This window comes from Cyprinodon tularosa, unplaced genomic scaffold, assembly GCF_016077235.1.
Source record: "Cyprinodon tularosa strain WSP-4 unplaced genomic scaffold, ASM1607723v1 ctg406, whole genome shotgun sequence".
In the NCBI taxonomy this organism is placed as follows: Eukaryota; Metazoa; Chordata; class Actinopteri; order Cyprinodontiformes; family Cyprinodontidae; genus Cyprinodon; species Cyprinodon tularosa.
Genome location: NW_024039126.1, coordinates 1 through 14712, shown reverse-complemented (window position 1 = coordinate 14712; position 14712 = coordinate 1). Strand labels below are relative to the sequence as shown.

At 49.8% G+C, this 14712-nt stretch overlaps 1 protein-coding gene across 1 annotated transcript; it reads left to right on the top strand.

Moving 5' to 3' along the window:
- Positions 1–1535: 1535 nt before the first annotated feature.
- ppp2r5d (protein phosphatase 2, regulatory subunit B', delta) lies at positions 1536–11979 on the top strand. Its single transcript, XM_038298320.1, has 17 exons — positions 1536–1692; positions 2811–2891; positions 4352–4526; positions 6582–6781; positions 6980–7090; positions 7206–7298; positions 7371–7501; positions 7572–7631; positions 8660–8768; positions 8836–8889; positions 8965–9135; positions 9209–9336; positions 9545–9646; positions 9720–9792; positions 9911–9958; positions 11434–11544; positions 11617–11979. The coding sequence occupies exons 1-17, from the start codon at positions 1666–1668 to the stop codon at positions 11752–11754; spliced, it is 1812 nt and encodes a 603-aa protein (XP_038154248.1). The 5' UTR covers positions 1536–1665; the 3' UTR covers positions 11755–11979.
- The last annotated feature ends 2733 nt before the right edge of the window (positions 11980–14712 follow it).

Here is a 14712-nt window from a genome sequence, read left to right as displayed (position 1 = left end):
AAAAATATAAGCTCTATTTTCCCATATAAAAAGGTTTTATATTCTCATCAACTTATTTCACTGATTCTTTGTTGTATGTTGACGCAGGGGAGGATTTACCATCAGGCAATACTAGGCTGCTGCTTAGGGCCCCAAGTTCCTGGGGGCCCCATAAAACTTTATTTCTATGTATGGTTAATACAACTATTCCTTATTTCTGCACATTATCTTTTTGATAAAAAATCCTTTGGCTAAAATGCCATCAGAACGCTGATAATATTAAGTGTGTCTCAGCCCCCCCCTTCAGTGTCCACCATATTGGATCAGTCCATTTGCTGCACATGTTCAGAAAGGTCCAAACAGACAGCAGCAAACCATTTGAAAACAAACCATGCAAAGAGCAGTGTTGCCAACTTAGCACTTTAGTCGCTATATTTAGCCACTTTTCAGACCCCTCTAGCACTTTGATTTCTAAAAAGCTCCTAGCGCCAAATCTAGAGACTTTTTTCTGCTACTGGAGACTTTGGAGACAACATCTAAAAGCAGCGAACTCTGCTCTCCAGAGCGAGTAGATTGGTAACCCCGCCTCCTGCTATCCTCTATCTTGTCTGCTGTCATGATTCATGCAGCTATTATTTCATCCAAATGAAAAATGGAGAACAGATAAGCAGATCATGGCTTGTCTACAGTGAAAAGAAGGACTGGGTTATTTACTTTGGCCTTTTTGGAAACACAGGAAGGAGCAATCAGCTAAGTGAGCTTAGTGACTGGAAAAAAATCTTTCATTCCTTTAGAGACAGCATGAAAAGTCAGCTGAGTACAAAACATAGAGAGGAAAACAAGAAGAAAAGGGACAAGAAGAGAGGGACACAACCTAGAACAGATAATGGATGTCTATTCTATTAACATTTCTCTATCTGTGGAATGGGGCTGTTTGATGTGCTCTCAGTTCAGAGGGCTCCCTGCCTGTCTTTGCCTGGGGCCCCAAATTTCCTAAATCAGCCCCTGTGTTGGCGATAAGGTAAAAAAACAACCATAAAGTTATATGTTTAGATTTGACGTATGAGCAGAAGATGCTCATAAATCTTCCTGCATCCAGGCTGCTTTCATTATATTTACTGATCAAACCTCCAGGTAGTAAAGCTGGTTGAACTGATTTAGATCTATGAGGTCAGTCCACTTTATCTCATTATGTAATATGCTTTTATATTTCATCTCTCCTTTTTACAACTTTTAAATTAACTTGCTTTATTGTTGCTTTTTAAACATGTCTTTGTATTTTATTATTTAGCATTAAATGATGTGTTGGAACATAAACATCTGTTTCCTGCAGATAATCTTTGTTGGATCATTTTATCTATATTCTGTTCAGACTGTTCTGTGGTTCGGAGCCACCAGAACCAGAACCAGACCATAAACCCTGTGGTTCTGGTTCGGTTTTCTCCGTGTTGCTGGGGAAGAGCCCAGACCTGCATCACCTCCCTACAGCCTCGCCCTCCATGTTAAACTCGCTCTAATCCAATGGGAAAAATCCCTGCACGCGTTGCTAGGTAGACTTCCGCACCGGCAGCCAATGAGATCGGCCGCGTTGAGGAGCGGGCGCAGGAGCTGGAACTGACCGAGTGACAGCATCTGATTCCCGGGGAGGAGGAACTCTGGGTCTCCGTGGGAAAATCAGCGGACAAGATGCCGAACAAACCCAAGAAGGAGAAGGTGAGCGTGGGGCGGCGGGGGTGTAACGCGGAGCCTGTCCACGCAGAACACGCAGAAGCGTGGAGGACAGTTCAGATGCTAAACGATAAAGGCCCGTTAGCATCACACCGCCCTGAAGTTAGCTTCTGATTGAATGAGGATAAAAACTGAGGATTTAAAACAAATTAAACATTTATAAAATCTTTATAATGATCTCAGAGAAATAATTATTCCATCATTTCAACCTTTTTATTCTTCATCAGCAGTAGGAGGGGCTATTCAGTAAAGTTTCCATATATAATCAAACAGTGTTTCTTTGGTTTTAAGCTGTAATTTTTCGCGCTTTCTTTGGACTTTAAGAAAGATTCTGTTTAATGAAGGTCTGTTGATTATTTTAACTTTAAAAAAGATAAAATAAGGAAATAAAAGAGTAAACAGCGACAGTTTTGGCTGCTTTACAGCCCCGAGAATCAGAAGCTAACTTCAGCAGAGTTAACGGTCTCTACAGACCAGCAGAACCAGCAGGAACCGCTCAGCCCAGTTCTGTGGGTTCACTGGGATCCGGCCTGGAACCAGAGTGGACCTGCTGGTTCTGACGGGTCCACAACTCCTGCTCCATCAGCTGCTTTCCTGACAGGCTGGTTCTGAGTGATGATGGGAGGCAGAGCAGCAGTGACGTCAGCAGGATGTTCTCCTGCAGTGGGTCGGTCCTTCCAGGAGCCTCACTGCTGCTTCTGGGGAGAAAGATTGTTCCTGTGGGTCGAACTGGACCGCTCCGCAGGAGGTCCAAACCTGACCGGTTCTGATGTTAGGAGAACATCAGGCTTCTCCACTGAGCAGAGAAGCTTCTGGATGAAGGTCCTACCCAGAGGCTCCATGAGGTTCTTTCGCTGGAGATGGATGATGGTTCCTGAATCACGTGACGGATCAGAGCTCTGATTCTGTCACAGTGGAACCGCTTCACCTGCTCTTATTTTGAAAAGTTGTTCCACAGGAAGTGGAGCTACTGTAGCCTAAAATAAAGGGAATCATGAGGAGGACTGATGTCTGATAACATCTGAGATGTTGCAGTTCTGGTTCTGATCCAGATTCCTTTCAAACAGACTAAAGGCGTCATTTTTATTCTGGTTCTTTTGTAGGAATCCAGCAAATTTTCCAAAAGCAGCACGAAGAACAGCAGCGGCAGCGGGAAGGATGCTGCGCCAGAGAGCTCCGAGGAGGTAGGTACCACCAGAACACCACCGGTTCTGATCTCATCTCCACAGGTTCTGATCAGTTCTTCAGCCTGAAATTAGTGGGTTTTTCAAACCCGGGTCAATCCGCTAGCAGTCGCCATTTGGATTACGCTGATGATGAGGTCTGCTCCTTAATCTCAATGGTAGCGAGGAAGGTCTGATGTCCATTTCAGCTGAGTTAGAGTTGCCATGGTTACCTGATTTGTTTAGAGGTCAAGGAGAGAACTAAAGACCTGGAACCAGACCTGGCCAGGAACTGATGTAGAACTAGAACCACTGCTGGTTGTAGTTCTACATGTTCATACATACATGCTCCACATGTTCCTACATAGATGTTCCAGTTGTTAGTTCAGATGTTCCCTCATGCTTGTTCCTGACATCGGTTCATAGCTAGAAGTTGCTGCTGAAGCGAATTCTGCTGCCCCACCAGGTTCCTGACAGTGTTAATTTTGTTGACGAAGACTATGACGAAAAATACTCGTCAACGAACCTTTTTCACGGACTTAGACTAAATAAAAAGTGAGATATGACGACTAAGACTATTACGAAAATAACTGACACTTTAGTCTAAACGAGACTAAACTATGAGGGAGGGACAAATTGTGATCCTATCAGAATTACTTTTTTTGTGGGACAAGTTGGGAAGAAATCCAATCAAAAGTTAGTTGCCAACCGCCATAGAAAGAAATCCAGGTGGCGGTAATGCGCCATAAAGCTGTGCTAAGAAAGAGAAGAAGAAGAAGAGAGCGTGTATGGTTGAAGCATAGAAGCAGCGTTTTCGTAGCAGTAGTAGCCTTTCAAAAATCAAATGAATAATAGAGATGTTACAACAGCTAGGGCGAAAAAGAAGAGTTGATATCTGGACACACTTCACATATTACACTAAGGACAACAAGACAGCCTGCAAACCGTGTGGAGCCAAAATATCCGGAAAAAACACCACCAACTTGAAACGGCATTTGCAGATGACTCATCCAGAGATACATGCGAAGGGAAGCATACACGCTAAGCATACAAGGTTATTTTTTATTTGATTAACCGCCGTGTTTGCGCTAAACTTTCAGGGAGCAAAGCCACAGTTAATCTTTTTGAAATTCAAAATAAAATACATGTTTTGCATCTGTAACTGTTCAATCTGTGTCTAAATCTAGATAGATACTTTATTGATCCCCAAGGGGAAATTCAAATCTAATTCAAATCTAGACTGAGACTAAACTAAGACTAAAAGACTTAAGACTAGACTAAGACTAAAACTCTTTTGACATTTAGTCGACAAAAACTAGACTAAGACTAAAAGATTTGAGATGACTAAAATATGACTAAAACTAAATGGTGTGTTATTCAGAAGACTAAGACTAAATCAGAATTTGCTGTCAAAATTAACACTAGTTTCTGAGAACACGCATCATTTCTGGAGTTTCTCACTATCCAGTCCGTGTCTGCAGGTCCAGCAGCAGAGCGGCAGCAAGCGGCCCAGCAGCAGCACACCTCCCCCCACCCAGCTCAACAAGATCAAGTACTCTGGAGGTCCTCAGCTGGTGAAGAAGGAGCGCCGCCAGAGCTCATCACGCTTCAGCCTGACCAGGAACAGAGAGCTGCAAAAACTACCTGCTCTCAAAGGTAAATAAACCCTTTAGAACCTAAACCTGAGCTAAACTGACCCTGCAGAACTTAAACCTGAGCTAAACTGACCCTGCAGAACCTAAACCCGAGCTAAACTGACCCTGTAGAACCTAAACCCGAGCTAAACTGACCCTGCAGAACCTAAACCCGAGCTAAACTGACCCTGTAGAACCTAAACCCGAGCTAAACTGACCCTGTAGAACCTAAACCCGAGCCAAACTGACCCTGCGGAACCTAAACCCGCGCCAACCTGACCCTGCAAAACCTAAACCCGAGCTAAACTGACCCTGTAGAACCTAAACCCGAGCTAAACTGACCCTGCAGAACCTAAACCCGAGCTAAACTGACCCTGCAGAACCTAAACCCGAGCTAAACTGACCCTGCAGAACCTAAACCTGAGCTAAACTGACCCTGCGGAACCTAAACCTGAGCTAAACTGACCCTGTGGAATCAAACCTGAGCTAAAGTGACCCTGCTTAACCTAAACCTGAGCTAAACCTGAGCTACACTGACCCTGCAGAACCTAAACCTGAGCTAAACTGACCCTGTAGAACCTAAACCCGAGCTAAACTGACCCTGTAGAACCTAAACCTGAGCTAAAGTGACCCTGCTTAACCTAAACCTGAGCTAAACCTGAGCTAAACTGACCCTGCAGAAGCTAAACCTGAGCTAAACTGACCCTGCAGAACCTAAACCTGAGCTAAACTGACCCTGTAGAACTTAAACCTGAGCTAAACTGACCCTGCGGAACCTAAACCTGAGCTAAGCTGACCCTGTGGAATCAAACCTGAGCTAAAGTGACCCTGCTTAACCTAAACCTGAGCTAAACCTGAGCTACACTGACCCTGCAGAACCTAAACCTGAGATAAACTGACCCTGCAGAACCTAAACCTGAGCTAAACTGACCCTGTAGAACCTAAACCCGAGCTAAACTGACCCTGTAGAACCTAAACCTGAGCTAAAGTGACCCTGCTTAACCTAAACCTGAGCTAAACCTGAGCTAAACTGACCCTGCAGAAGCTAAACCTGAGCTAAACTGACCCTGCAGAACCTAAACCTGAGCTAAACTGACCCTGTAGAACCTAAACCTGAGCTAAGCTGACCCTGTGGAATCAAACCTGAGCTAAAGTGACCCTGCTTAACCTAAACCTGAGCTACAGTGACACTGCAGAACCTAAACCTGAGATAAACTGACCCTGCAGAACCTAAACCCGAGCTAAACTGACCCTGTAGAAGCTAAACCTGAGCTAAACTGACCCTGTAGAACCTAAACCCGAGCTAAACTGACCCTGCGGAACCTAAACCCGAGCTAAACTGACCCTGCAGAACCTAAACCCGAGCTAAACTGACCCTGTAGAAGCTAAACCTGAGCTAAACTGACCCTGTAGAACCTAAACCCGAGCTAAACTGACCCTGCGGAACCTAAACCCGAGCTAAACTGACCCTGCGGAACCTAAACCCGAGCCAACCTGACCCTGCGGAACCTAAACCCGAGCCAACCTGAACCTGCGGAACCTAAACCCGCGCCAAACTGACCCTGCGGAACCTAAACCCACGCCAACCTGACCCTGCGGAACCTAAACCCACGCCAACCTGACCCTGCGGAACCTAAACCCGCGCCAACCTGACCCTGCGGAACCTAAACCCGAGCTAAACTGACCCTGCAGAAGCTAAACCCGAGCTAAACTGACCCTGCGGAACCTAGACCCGCGCCAACCTGACCCGGCCGAACCTAAACCCGCTCCAACCTGACCCTGTGGAACCTAAACCCGAGCTAAACTGACCCTGTGGAACCTAAACCCGAGCTAAACTGACCCTGTGGAACCTAAACCCGCGCCAACCTGACCCTGTGGAACCTAAACCCGAGCTAAACTGACCCTGTGGAACCTAAACCCGAGCTAAACTGACCCTGTGGAACCTAAATCCGAGCTAAACTGACCCTGCGGAACCTAAACCTGAGCTAAACTGAACCTACTGAACCCAGTCCAGCTGCGTAGCATCATGGCGGCCTGAAGTAGGCCTCTAACTGAACCTTCCTGTGCTCCGCCTCAGATGCCCCGCCCCTGGAGCGCGAGGAGCTGTTTGTCCAGAAGCTGCGTCAGTGCTGCGTCCTGTTCGACTTCATTGCCGACCCGCTCAGCGACCTCAAGTACAAGGAGGTGAAGAGGGCGGGGCTTAACGAGATGGTGGAGTACATCACACACAACAGTGAGGTGGTGACGGAGTGCATCTACCCAGAGGCCGTCGTCATGGTGAGAGGTTCTACATTCTGAATTAGGGGCTCTATGGCCGATGGGGTGTCAGTAATAGGTTAGGCAGAAGCTCAGAGATCGACCTTTGACCTCTGGTCCAGGCCGCTGAGCGTCTCCTCAGCTGATGGCCTCAGAGCTTTATCTCCTCTGGAATCAGAGGATCCATCCTCTGCTTAGATCCACTTTGTGTCGCTGCAGTTCTCCATAAACGTGTTCCGGACTCTTCCTCCATCCTCCAACCCCACCGGAGCAGAATTCGACCCTGAGGAGGACGAGCCCACGCTGGAGGCCGCCTGGCCTCACCTGCAGGTACGTAGGAAGGTTCCCAGGAGGCCGCCTGGCCTCACCTGCTGTACGTAGGAAGGTTCCCTGCAGGTGAACCGATCCTCCTGATAGAACCCTGATCCCGGCCGTCTCTTCAAAGCTGGTGTACGAGTTCTTCCTTCGCTTCCTGGAGTCTCCAGACTTCCAACCCAATGTTGCCAAGAAATACATCGACCAGAAGTTTGTGCTGTCGGTAAGACGCCACACGACAGAGAGTCCAGGTGAGTCCAGGTGAGACGCTGACCATCTGATGCCTGCCTTCCAGCTGCTGGAGCTGTTCGACAGCGAGGACCCCAGAGAGAGGGACTTCCTGAAGACCATCCTCCACCGCATCTACGGGAAGTTTCTGGGCCTGCGGGCCTATATCCGCCGGCAGATCAACAACATCTTCTACAGGTGAGGAACGCCCTGCAGGTGAGCCCGCTGCTCCCACTTCCTGTGTCTGACCACTGTGCTCATTCTGCAGGTTTATATATGAGACGGAGCATCACAACGGCATCGCTGAGCTGCTGGAGATCCTCGGCAGGTACCTGCTCTGATCACATGACTACCACACCAGCTGATTGGAATGCGGCCACACTGACACTGTGTATCTGATTGGAACGCGGCCGCACTGAAGCCGTGTCTCTGATTGGAACGCGGCCGGTGTGACGTCTCCCTGATTGGGACGCGGCCGGTGTGACGCTGTGTCTGATTGGAACGTGGCCACACTGATTCTTCGTCTCTGAATGGAACACAGCCTGTGTGACGCCGTGTCTCTGATTGGAACGCGGCCGGTCCGACGCCCTGTCTGATTGGAACATGGCCTGTGTGACGCTGTGTTTCTGATTGGAACGCGGCCGGTCTGACGCCGTGTCTCTGATTGGAACGCGGCCGGTCTGAAGCCGTGTCTCTGATTGGAACGCGGCCGGTCTGAAGCCATGTCTCTGATTGGAACGCGGCCAGTCTGACGCCGTGTCTCTGATTGGAACGCGGTCGGTCTGAAGCCACGTCTCTGATTGGAAAGCGGTCGGTCTGAAGCCATGTCTCTGATTGGAACGCGGCCAGTCTGACGCCGTGTCTCTGATTGGAACGCGGTCGGTCTGAAGCCACGTCTCTGATTGGAAAGCGGCCGGTCTGAAGCCATGTCTCTGATTGGAAAGCGGTCGGTCTGAAGCCATGTCTCTGATTGGAACGCGGCCAGTCTGACGCCGTGTCTCTGATTGGAACGTGGTCGGTCTGAAGCCATGTCTCTGATTGGAAAGCGGCCGGTCTGAAGCCGTGTCTCTGATTGGAAAGCGGCCGGTCTGAAGCCATGTCTCTGATTGGAACGCGGCCAGTCTGACGCCGTGTCTCTGATTGGAACGCGGCCGGTCTGAAGCCATGTCTCTGATTGGAAAGCGGCCAGTCTGACGCCGTGTCTCTGATTGGAACGCGGCCGGTCTGACGCCGTGTCTCTGATTGGATCGCGGCCGGTCTGACGCCGTGTCTCTGATTGGATCGCGGCCGGTCTGACGCCGTGTGTCTGATGGGAACGCGGCCGCTCTGACATCACCTATCTGCCGTCTCCTGCAGCATCATCAACGGCTTCGCTCTGCCGCTCAAAGAGGAACATAAGATGTTTCTGATCCGGGTTCTGCTGCCGCTCCATAAAGTCAAGTCTCTGAGCGTTTACCACCCACAGGTCAGTGTTTGTCCTCCGCTGCTGCGTTTGTGGTTCTGCCGTGTCTGACTGCGGTTCTGCTCCCCAGCTGGCCTACTGCGTGGTCCAGTTCCTGGAGAAGGACAGTGGTCTGACGGAGCCGGTGAGTTTCCTGCCGGAGAGACCTGGAAGGTCCTGAGCTCAGGTGTTTCTGTGCGTTGACCTCTGACCCCTGCAGGTCATCATGGGTCTTCTGAAGTTCTGGCCCAAGACTCACAGTCCGAAGGAGGTGATGTTCCTGAACGAGCTGGAGGAGATCCTGGACGTCATCGAGCCGTCAGAGTTCGTGAAGGTGCAGGAGCCTCTCTTTAGACAGCTGGCCAAGTGTGTGTCCAGCCCTCACTTCCAGGTACCAGAGGCGGCGCCCGTAATGACGGCGGCTGGAGGCTGAGACGCTGATGGAGGTTCTGCTGTGGTTCCAGGTGGCTGAGCGGGCGCTGTACTACTGGAACAACGAATACATCATGAGTCTGATCAGTGACAACGCCGCTAAGATCCTCCCCATCATGTTCCCCGCTCTCTACAAGAACTCCAAGAGCCACTGGAACAAGTAAACACACACGGCTGGAACCAGCTGATCCACACCTCGGTTCTGCTCCTCATCCTGAATCCAGACCTTCAGTCTGGATCAGCAGAACATCTGCAGAGGGCAGAAGCAGAACAGCTGGATTCAGAACAGGCTCCTCCCACTCCATCCAAGGGCCGGTCTGACAGCAGCAGCTGGTTCTAACTAAGCTGGTCTTTCTCCTCCTCCTCAGGACCATCCATGGGCTGATCTACAACGCTCTGAAGCTCTTCATGGAGATGAACCAGAAGCTGTTTGACGACTGCACCCAGCAGTACAAGGCTGAGAAGCAGAAGTAGGTTCTAAAGCGCAGAGCTGCTGGACGATGATCCATCAACTGTCTGACATCTTTCTGCTTCCTGATGCAGAGAAAAATACAAACTGAAGGAACGAGAGGAGGTCTGGATGAAGATCGAGGAGCTGGCAAGACTGAACCCACAGGTAGATATCTGGATGGATGGATGGATGGATGGATGATGGATGGATGATGGATGGATGGATGGATGGATGGATGGATGGATGATCCTGATGGGGTCTCTTTGTTATTGTATCTCTTTAGAGTTCTAAGCTCCACCCCCTCCGGCCAGGACTCCACCCACAGGAAGAGGTTAGTTGCTGCGGTAACCTGTGGTCGGTCGGTGCTTTCTGGCCATCAGACTATTTTTGTATTTTTGAGCAGCGGTCATGGATTTCTAACGATCTATGACCGCCGCTCTATACTGCGATTAAATGAGGAGCTGGGATGGCTGGTGGTGGGGGGGGGGGTGGTCACAGTGACTCCGTCTGGTCTCCACCCACAGACCTTCTAAGCTCCATCAGAGGCGCCACCATGCAGGTTTACTGGCCGCTAAGCTCACTGGGAGCACAGAGCAGTGGTTCTGTTTATGTGCCGTCTGAGCTAAAATGGCCGACTGCACTAAAACGATGACGTAAACATGGCGGCTCTAATATTCTGGTTGGATTTGACAGAACCGTAATGAAAGCGTTTCCAGACTGTGGGGCAGTGCCCATAAACATTCCAAACAGCATTTAAACGTTAGCTATGACATTAGCAGGACTGTTAGCTGTGACATTAGCTGGAACGTTAGCTGTGACATTAGCTGGAACGTTAGCTGGAATGTTAGCTATGACGTTTGCAGGAACGTTAGCTGTGACGTTAGCAGGAATGTTAGCTATGACGTTAGCTATGATGTTAGCTGGGCTGTTAGCTAGGACGTTAGCTAGGATGTTAGCTATGACAGCTGTAACGTTAGCTATGACATTAACAAGGACATTAGCAAGGATGTTAGCTATGACATTAGCTGTGAAGTTAGCTTTGACATTAGCGGGAAGGTAAGCTGGGACGATAACGACGTTAGCTAGGATGTTTGCTATGGCGTTAGCTGGGACGTGAACTAGGACATTGGCCATGATAACTTGGACATCAGCTATGATGTTAGCTTGGATGTTAGCTATAACGTTATGATGTTAGCTGGGACATTAACTAGGACATTAGCTAGGAAGTTAGCTTTGACATTAGCTGGAAGGTTAGCTGGGATGTTAGCTAGGATGTTTGCTATGACGTTAGCTAGGACGTTGGCCATGATAACTTGGACATCAGCTATGATGTTAGCTTGGACATTAGCTATAACGTTATGATGTTAGCTATTACATTAGCTGTGACGTTAGCTTTGACAGTAGCAGGAAGGTTAGCTGGGATGTTAACTTGAATGTTAGCTATAACATTAGTTATGATTTTACCTGGGATGTTAGTTTGGACGTAAGCAGAGACGTTAGCTGAGATGTTAGCTCTGGCATTAGCTAGGATCCAGTTACCTGAGTGCACAGGTCAGAATATCTGGATAACTTTAGGATAATAGAAATCTGCTTGATTTAAGCCAGAATTAATTCCTGTCCTGCTCCAGGTGGGGAACGCGGTGAGATTGAAGGTGATAGAATAAAACAAATGGAACATTTTCCTACAGTGATGAACTTTATTAGTCCCAGCTTAGTCCCAGCATCAGAAGGTTCCAGTCCTGTAGGTGGGGAAACTTTGGGATTATTAGAGTTCAGCTAATTGACCTCTGACCCCATCTCCCTCAGTTCCTGATGTACAGCGACGGCGGCCTGGCCGTCTACTCCATGGAGACAGAGACGCCGACAGCAGAGGACATCCAGCTGCTAAAGAAGACGGTGGAGAAGGAGGCCTCACAGGTAGGAACATGCAGCTGTGACCTGTTCTCCATCCTGGAGCTGCTTCTCAGATGTTCCTCTGTTGGTCTGCAGGGTCTGAAGGACCTGAAGAAGGAGAAGGTCCTGATGAGGAGGAAGTCTGAGCTGCCGCAGGACGTCTACACCATCAAAGCTCTGGAGGCTCACAAGCGGGCCGAGGAGTACCTGACAGCCAATCAGGAGGCTCTCTGACCGGGGGAGGAGGTGCCCTCTGAGTTAGCTCCACCCCCTCCACCTGAAGGGGTCAGAGGTCAGAGCGGTGGAGTGACTGATGGGGCGGAGCAGACGAACTCAGGGCCGCCCCCTGGTGGTCGCTAACAAGTAGGACACTGTAGAAGCTCCGCCTCTTTGTCCCTGTGCTCCACTGTGATTGGACATCGCCCACCCCCACCACGTCCTCCAGACTAGCATGGCTGCAGAATGTTCCACAGCAGGAGCCTGAAGGTCCGCCCTCTGACCCCCACTGGCTCCGCCCCTCCCCTCCTGTCCTGCTGTGGCGCCGCAGGCAGACCTTTAGTTGGTTTAGGTCAGATTTCAGCTCTGAAAACATTCCAGGATGAAGAGGTCTGCAGCAGAACCTGCTGCGTTCTACTGCACCTGAACGCAGCACAGATGAACGTCCCGCATAACCTCACTCAGTCAATCAGAGACGCAGCTTCGGCGAGGAGACATGAATGTAGACGTCCAATCAGAGGCGTGGTCTGTCAGAGCGCCAACAGAGAGCCGTTCCTTCTCGACCCGGTTTCTGCTTCAGGCAGAACATTAAACTGGTTCTGCTCAGCATCACTGATGATGATGATGATGGGGAGGAGCTCAGCAGCAGGTTTTGCTCGACCATCCTGGTTCTTCGCAGGCGGTCGGAACCATTTGGACCCGACAGGCTGTAGAACTGAGCCCACAGACCCATCCTGATCCAGTCGGTGGAAAGAACCACGGCGCCCTCCAGGGGTAGGAGAGGAAGCAGGACGCTTCCCATCACCGTTAGCATGGGCGCTCCTGACCTTCCCGTACAATCTCCCACAATCCTTTGCTAACAGGATGCATAGTCATTAGCCCCATTTCCACTACCCTTTAGAAACCGAGCAGAGATCGGTCCCAGCACGGTAACCATGGTAACTGCTGAGCGTAAAGAACTGAACCGCACCGCGTTAGCATGGTGCTAGTTCATCAGTAGGGCTCGGTTCTCAATGAGCAGACCGCCTCATCTCCGTAAAATCCTAGCTTCCCAACCGCGCCACGATTTCTAGTGATGGTTCTGCTTAGCGGTGCGATGCCCTGATTAGACGATCGTTTGTCGTATTCACTTCCCAAAAAACGACTGTCAAGGAAATTGACCAAAGGCTGCCTGACTCTCTGCAAACTTCCTGAATGTTACGCCGCCATGTTGGTTTGCTTGTTTCCCTCTAAAGAGCAGTAGTACCATAGGTCGCCACTAGGAGGTGAGGAGCCATGCTAGCGTGGCGGTTTAACGGTCAGCAAGGATCGGTAGTGGAAATGGGGCTATAGGCTGTCTGAGCGTCCGCCCTGACCTTTGACCCCTCCATCGCTACATAGAGCAGGACTTTATAGTGAACTCGGTTAGCTAACCGTTCAGACAGACGATCGCTGCTTTTTCCTCCCTGTTGCTCACGTGACTCGCAGTGCTGCTCCATCTTTGTTTTTAGTCGCCACTGTCTGGTAGCGACCACAAATCCCATGATGCTTTGCGAGGAGAACTCTCTGTGCAAAGCATTCCAGGATATATCTGCTCGTAGATGATCGCTAAATCTCAAGGTGCATTGTGGGAAATTTTGAGTCCACTAGTTTTTCATCCAGTACACATTCAGTCATTTAAAATGGCGTAACCACGATATAGTGATTAGGGCGGGCGCTCCTTTCCTACCGTGGATCGACCTCTAACTGTTGACCCGGTGTTCTGTCAGACCAGCATAGAAGATTATTTTTCGTACAACACTAAAGGGATAAACGCAAATCTGACGTCTTGCGCTGCGTATTGACTATAGGTATGCCGGTCTGACAGAACAGCGGCCTTTCCAGCCCCCTGTGAGCTCTGCTGCTGTGATACATCTAAAAGTTCTTCTGGACCTCCAGTTTTCTGAGCAAGAGGTACCTGACAGCCTGTGGCCACGCCCCCTTCAGCTACTGATGGTCATGTCCTGCTGGGATAAGCTCCACCCCCTCCATCCTGGACAGAACGGGTCCGAGCTCCACACGGTCATCCTGTTTAAAGGTTTCATGGGCAGAGCTGGTTTTGTTCAGATGTTAATGTATGAAAAGCAGAAATAAAACAGATCCAGAAGCACAGGTTGGCCCCGCCTCCTGATTCTACATCAGAACACACACCTTCATCACCATGGAGACTTTTAATAAGGAAACAATCAGCAGGTTTGGTCACTAAATACATCACTGATGACCTCACTTCAGATTTTAGTCCAGAGTCATGGTTTGGTCTGGGACCCAGAGGCGCCATTCAGGGACAGCGTGTGTTTAAGTCATTGTGGTGCGTTCAGGTTCTGTGGGAATGGTGTAGTTCATTTTAAAGGTCACGGTGTGTTCAGGGTCCTGGGACGTTACTCCGACGCAGCATCCTGAGCCCAGCAGAACTCTGCCGCTCCTGCAGCGTGTGCTGGACCATGTCCTTCCACTGGTCGTCTGAGATCTCCTGGGCCCACGGCGGCACACCGAGGGACGGCAGCGCCACGGCCGCCATCGTCCTCTTCACCAGCTCCACATGCTCTGCAGGGACACAGGAAGTGATGTCAGCATTTGAGCAGTCCCCGAAGGCAGCGTCTGATTTATAAACGAGTCCCCGAAGGCAGCGTCTGATTTATTAACGAGTCCCCGAAGGCAGCGTCTGATTTATAAACGAGTCCCCGAAGGCAGCGTCTGATTTATAAACGAGTCCCCGAAGGCAGCGTCTGATTTATAAACGAGTCCCCGAAGGCAGCGTCTGATTTATAAACGAGTCCCCGAAGGCAGCGTCTGATTTATAAACGAGTCCCCGAAGGCAGCGTCTGATTTATAAACGAGTCCCCGAAGGCAGCGTCTGATTTATAAACGAGTCCCCGAAGGCAGCGTCTGATTTATAAACGAGTCCCCGAAGGCAGCGTCTGATTTATAAACGAGTCCCCGAAGGCAGCGTCTGATTTA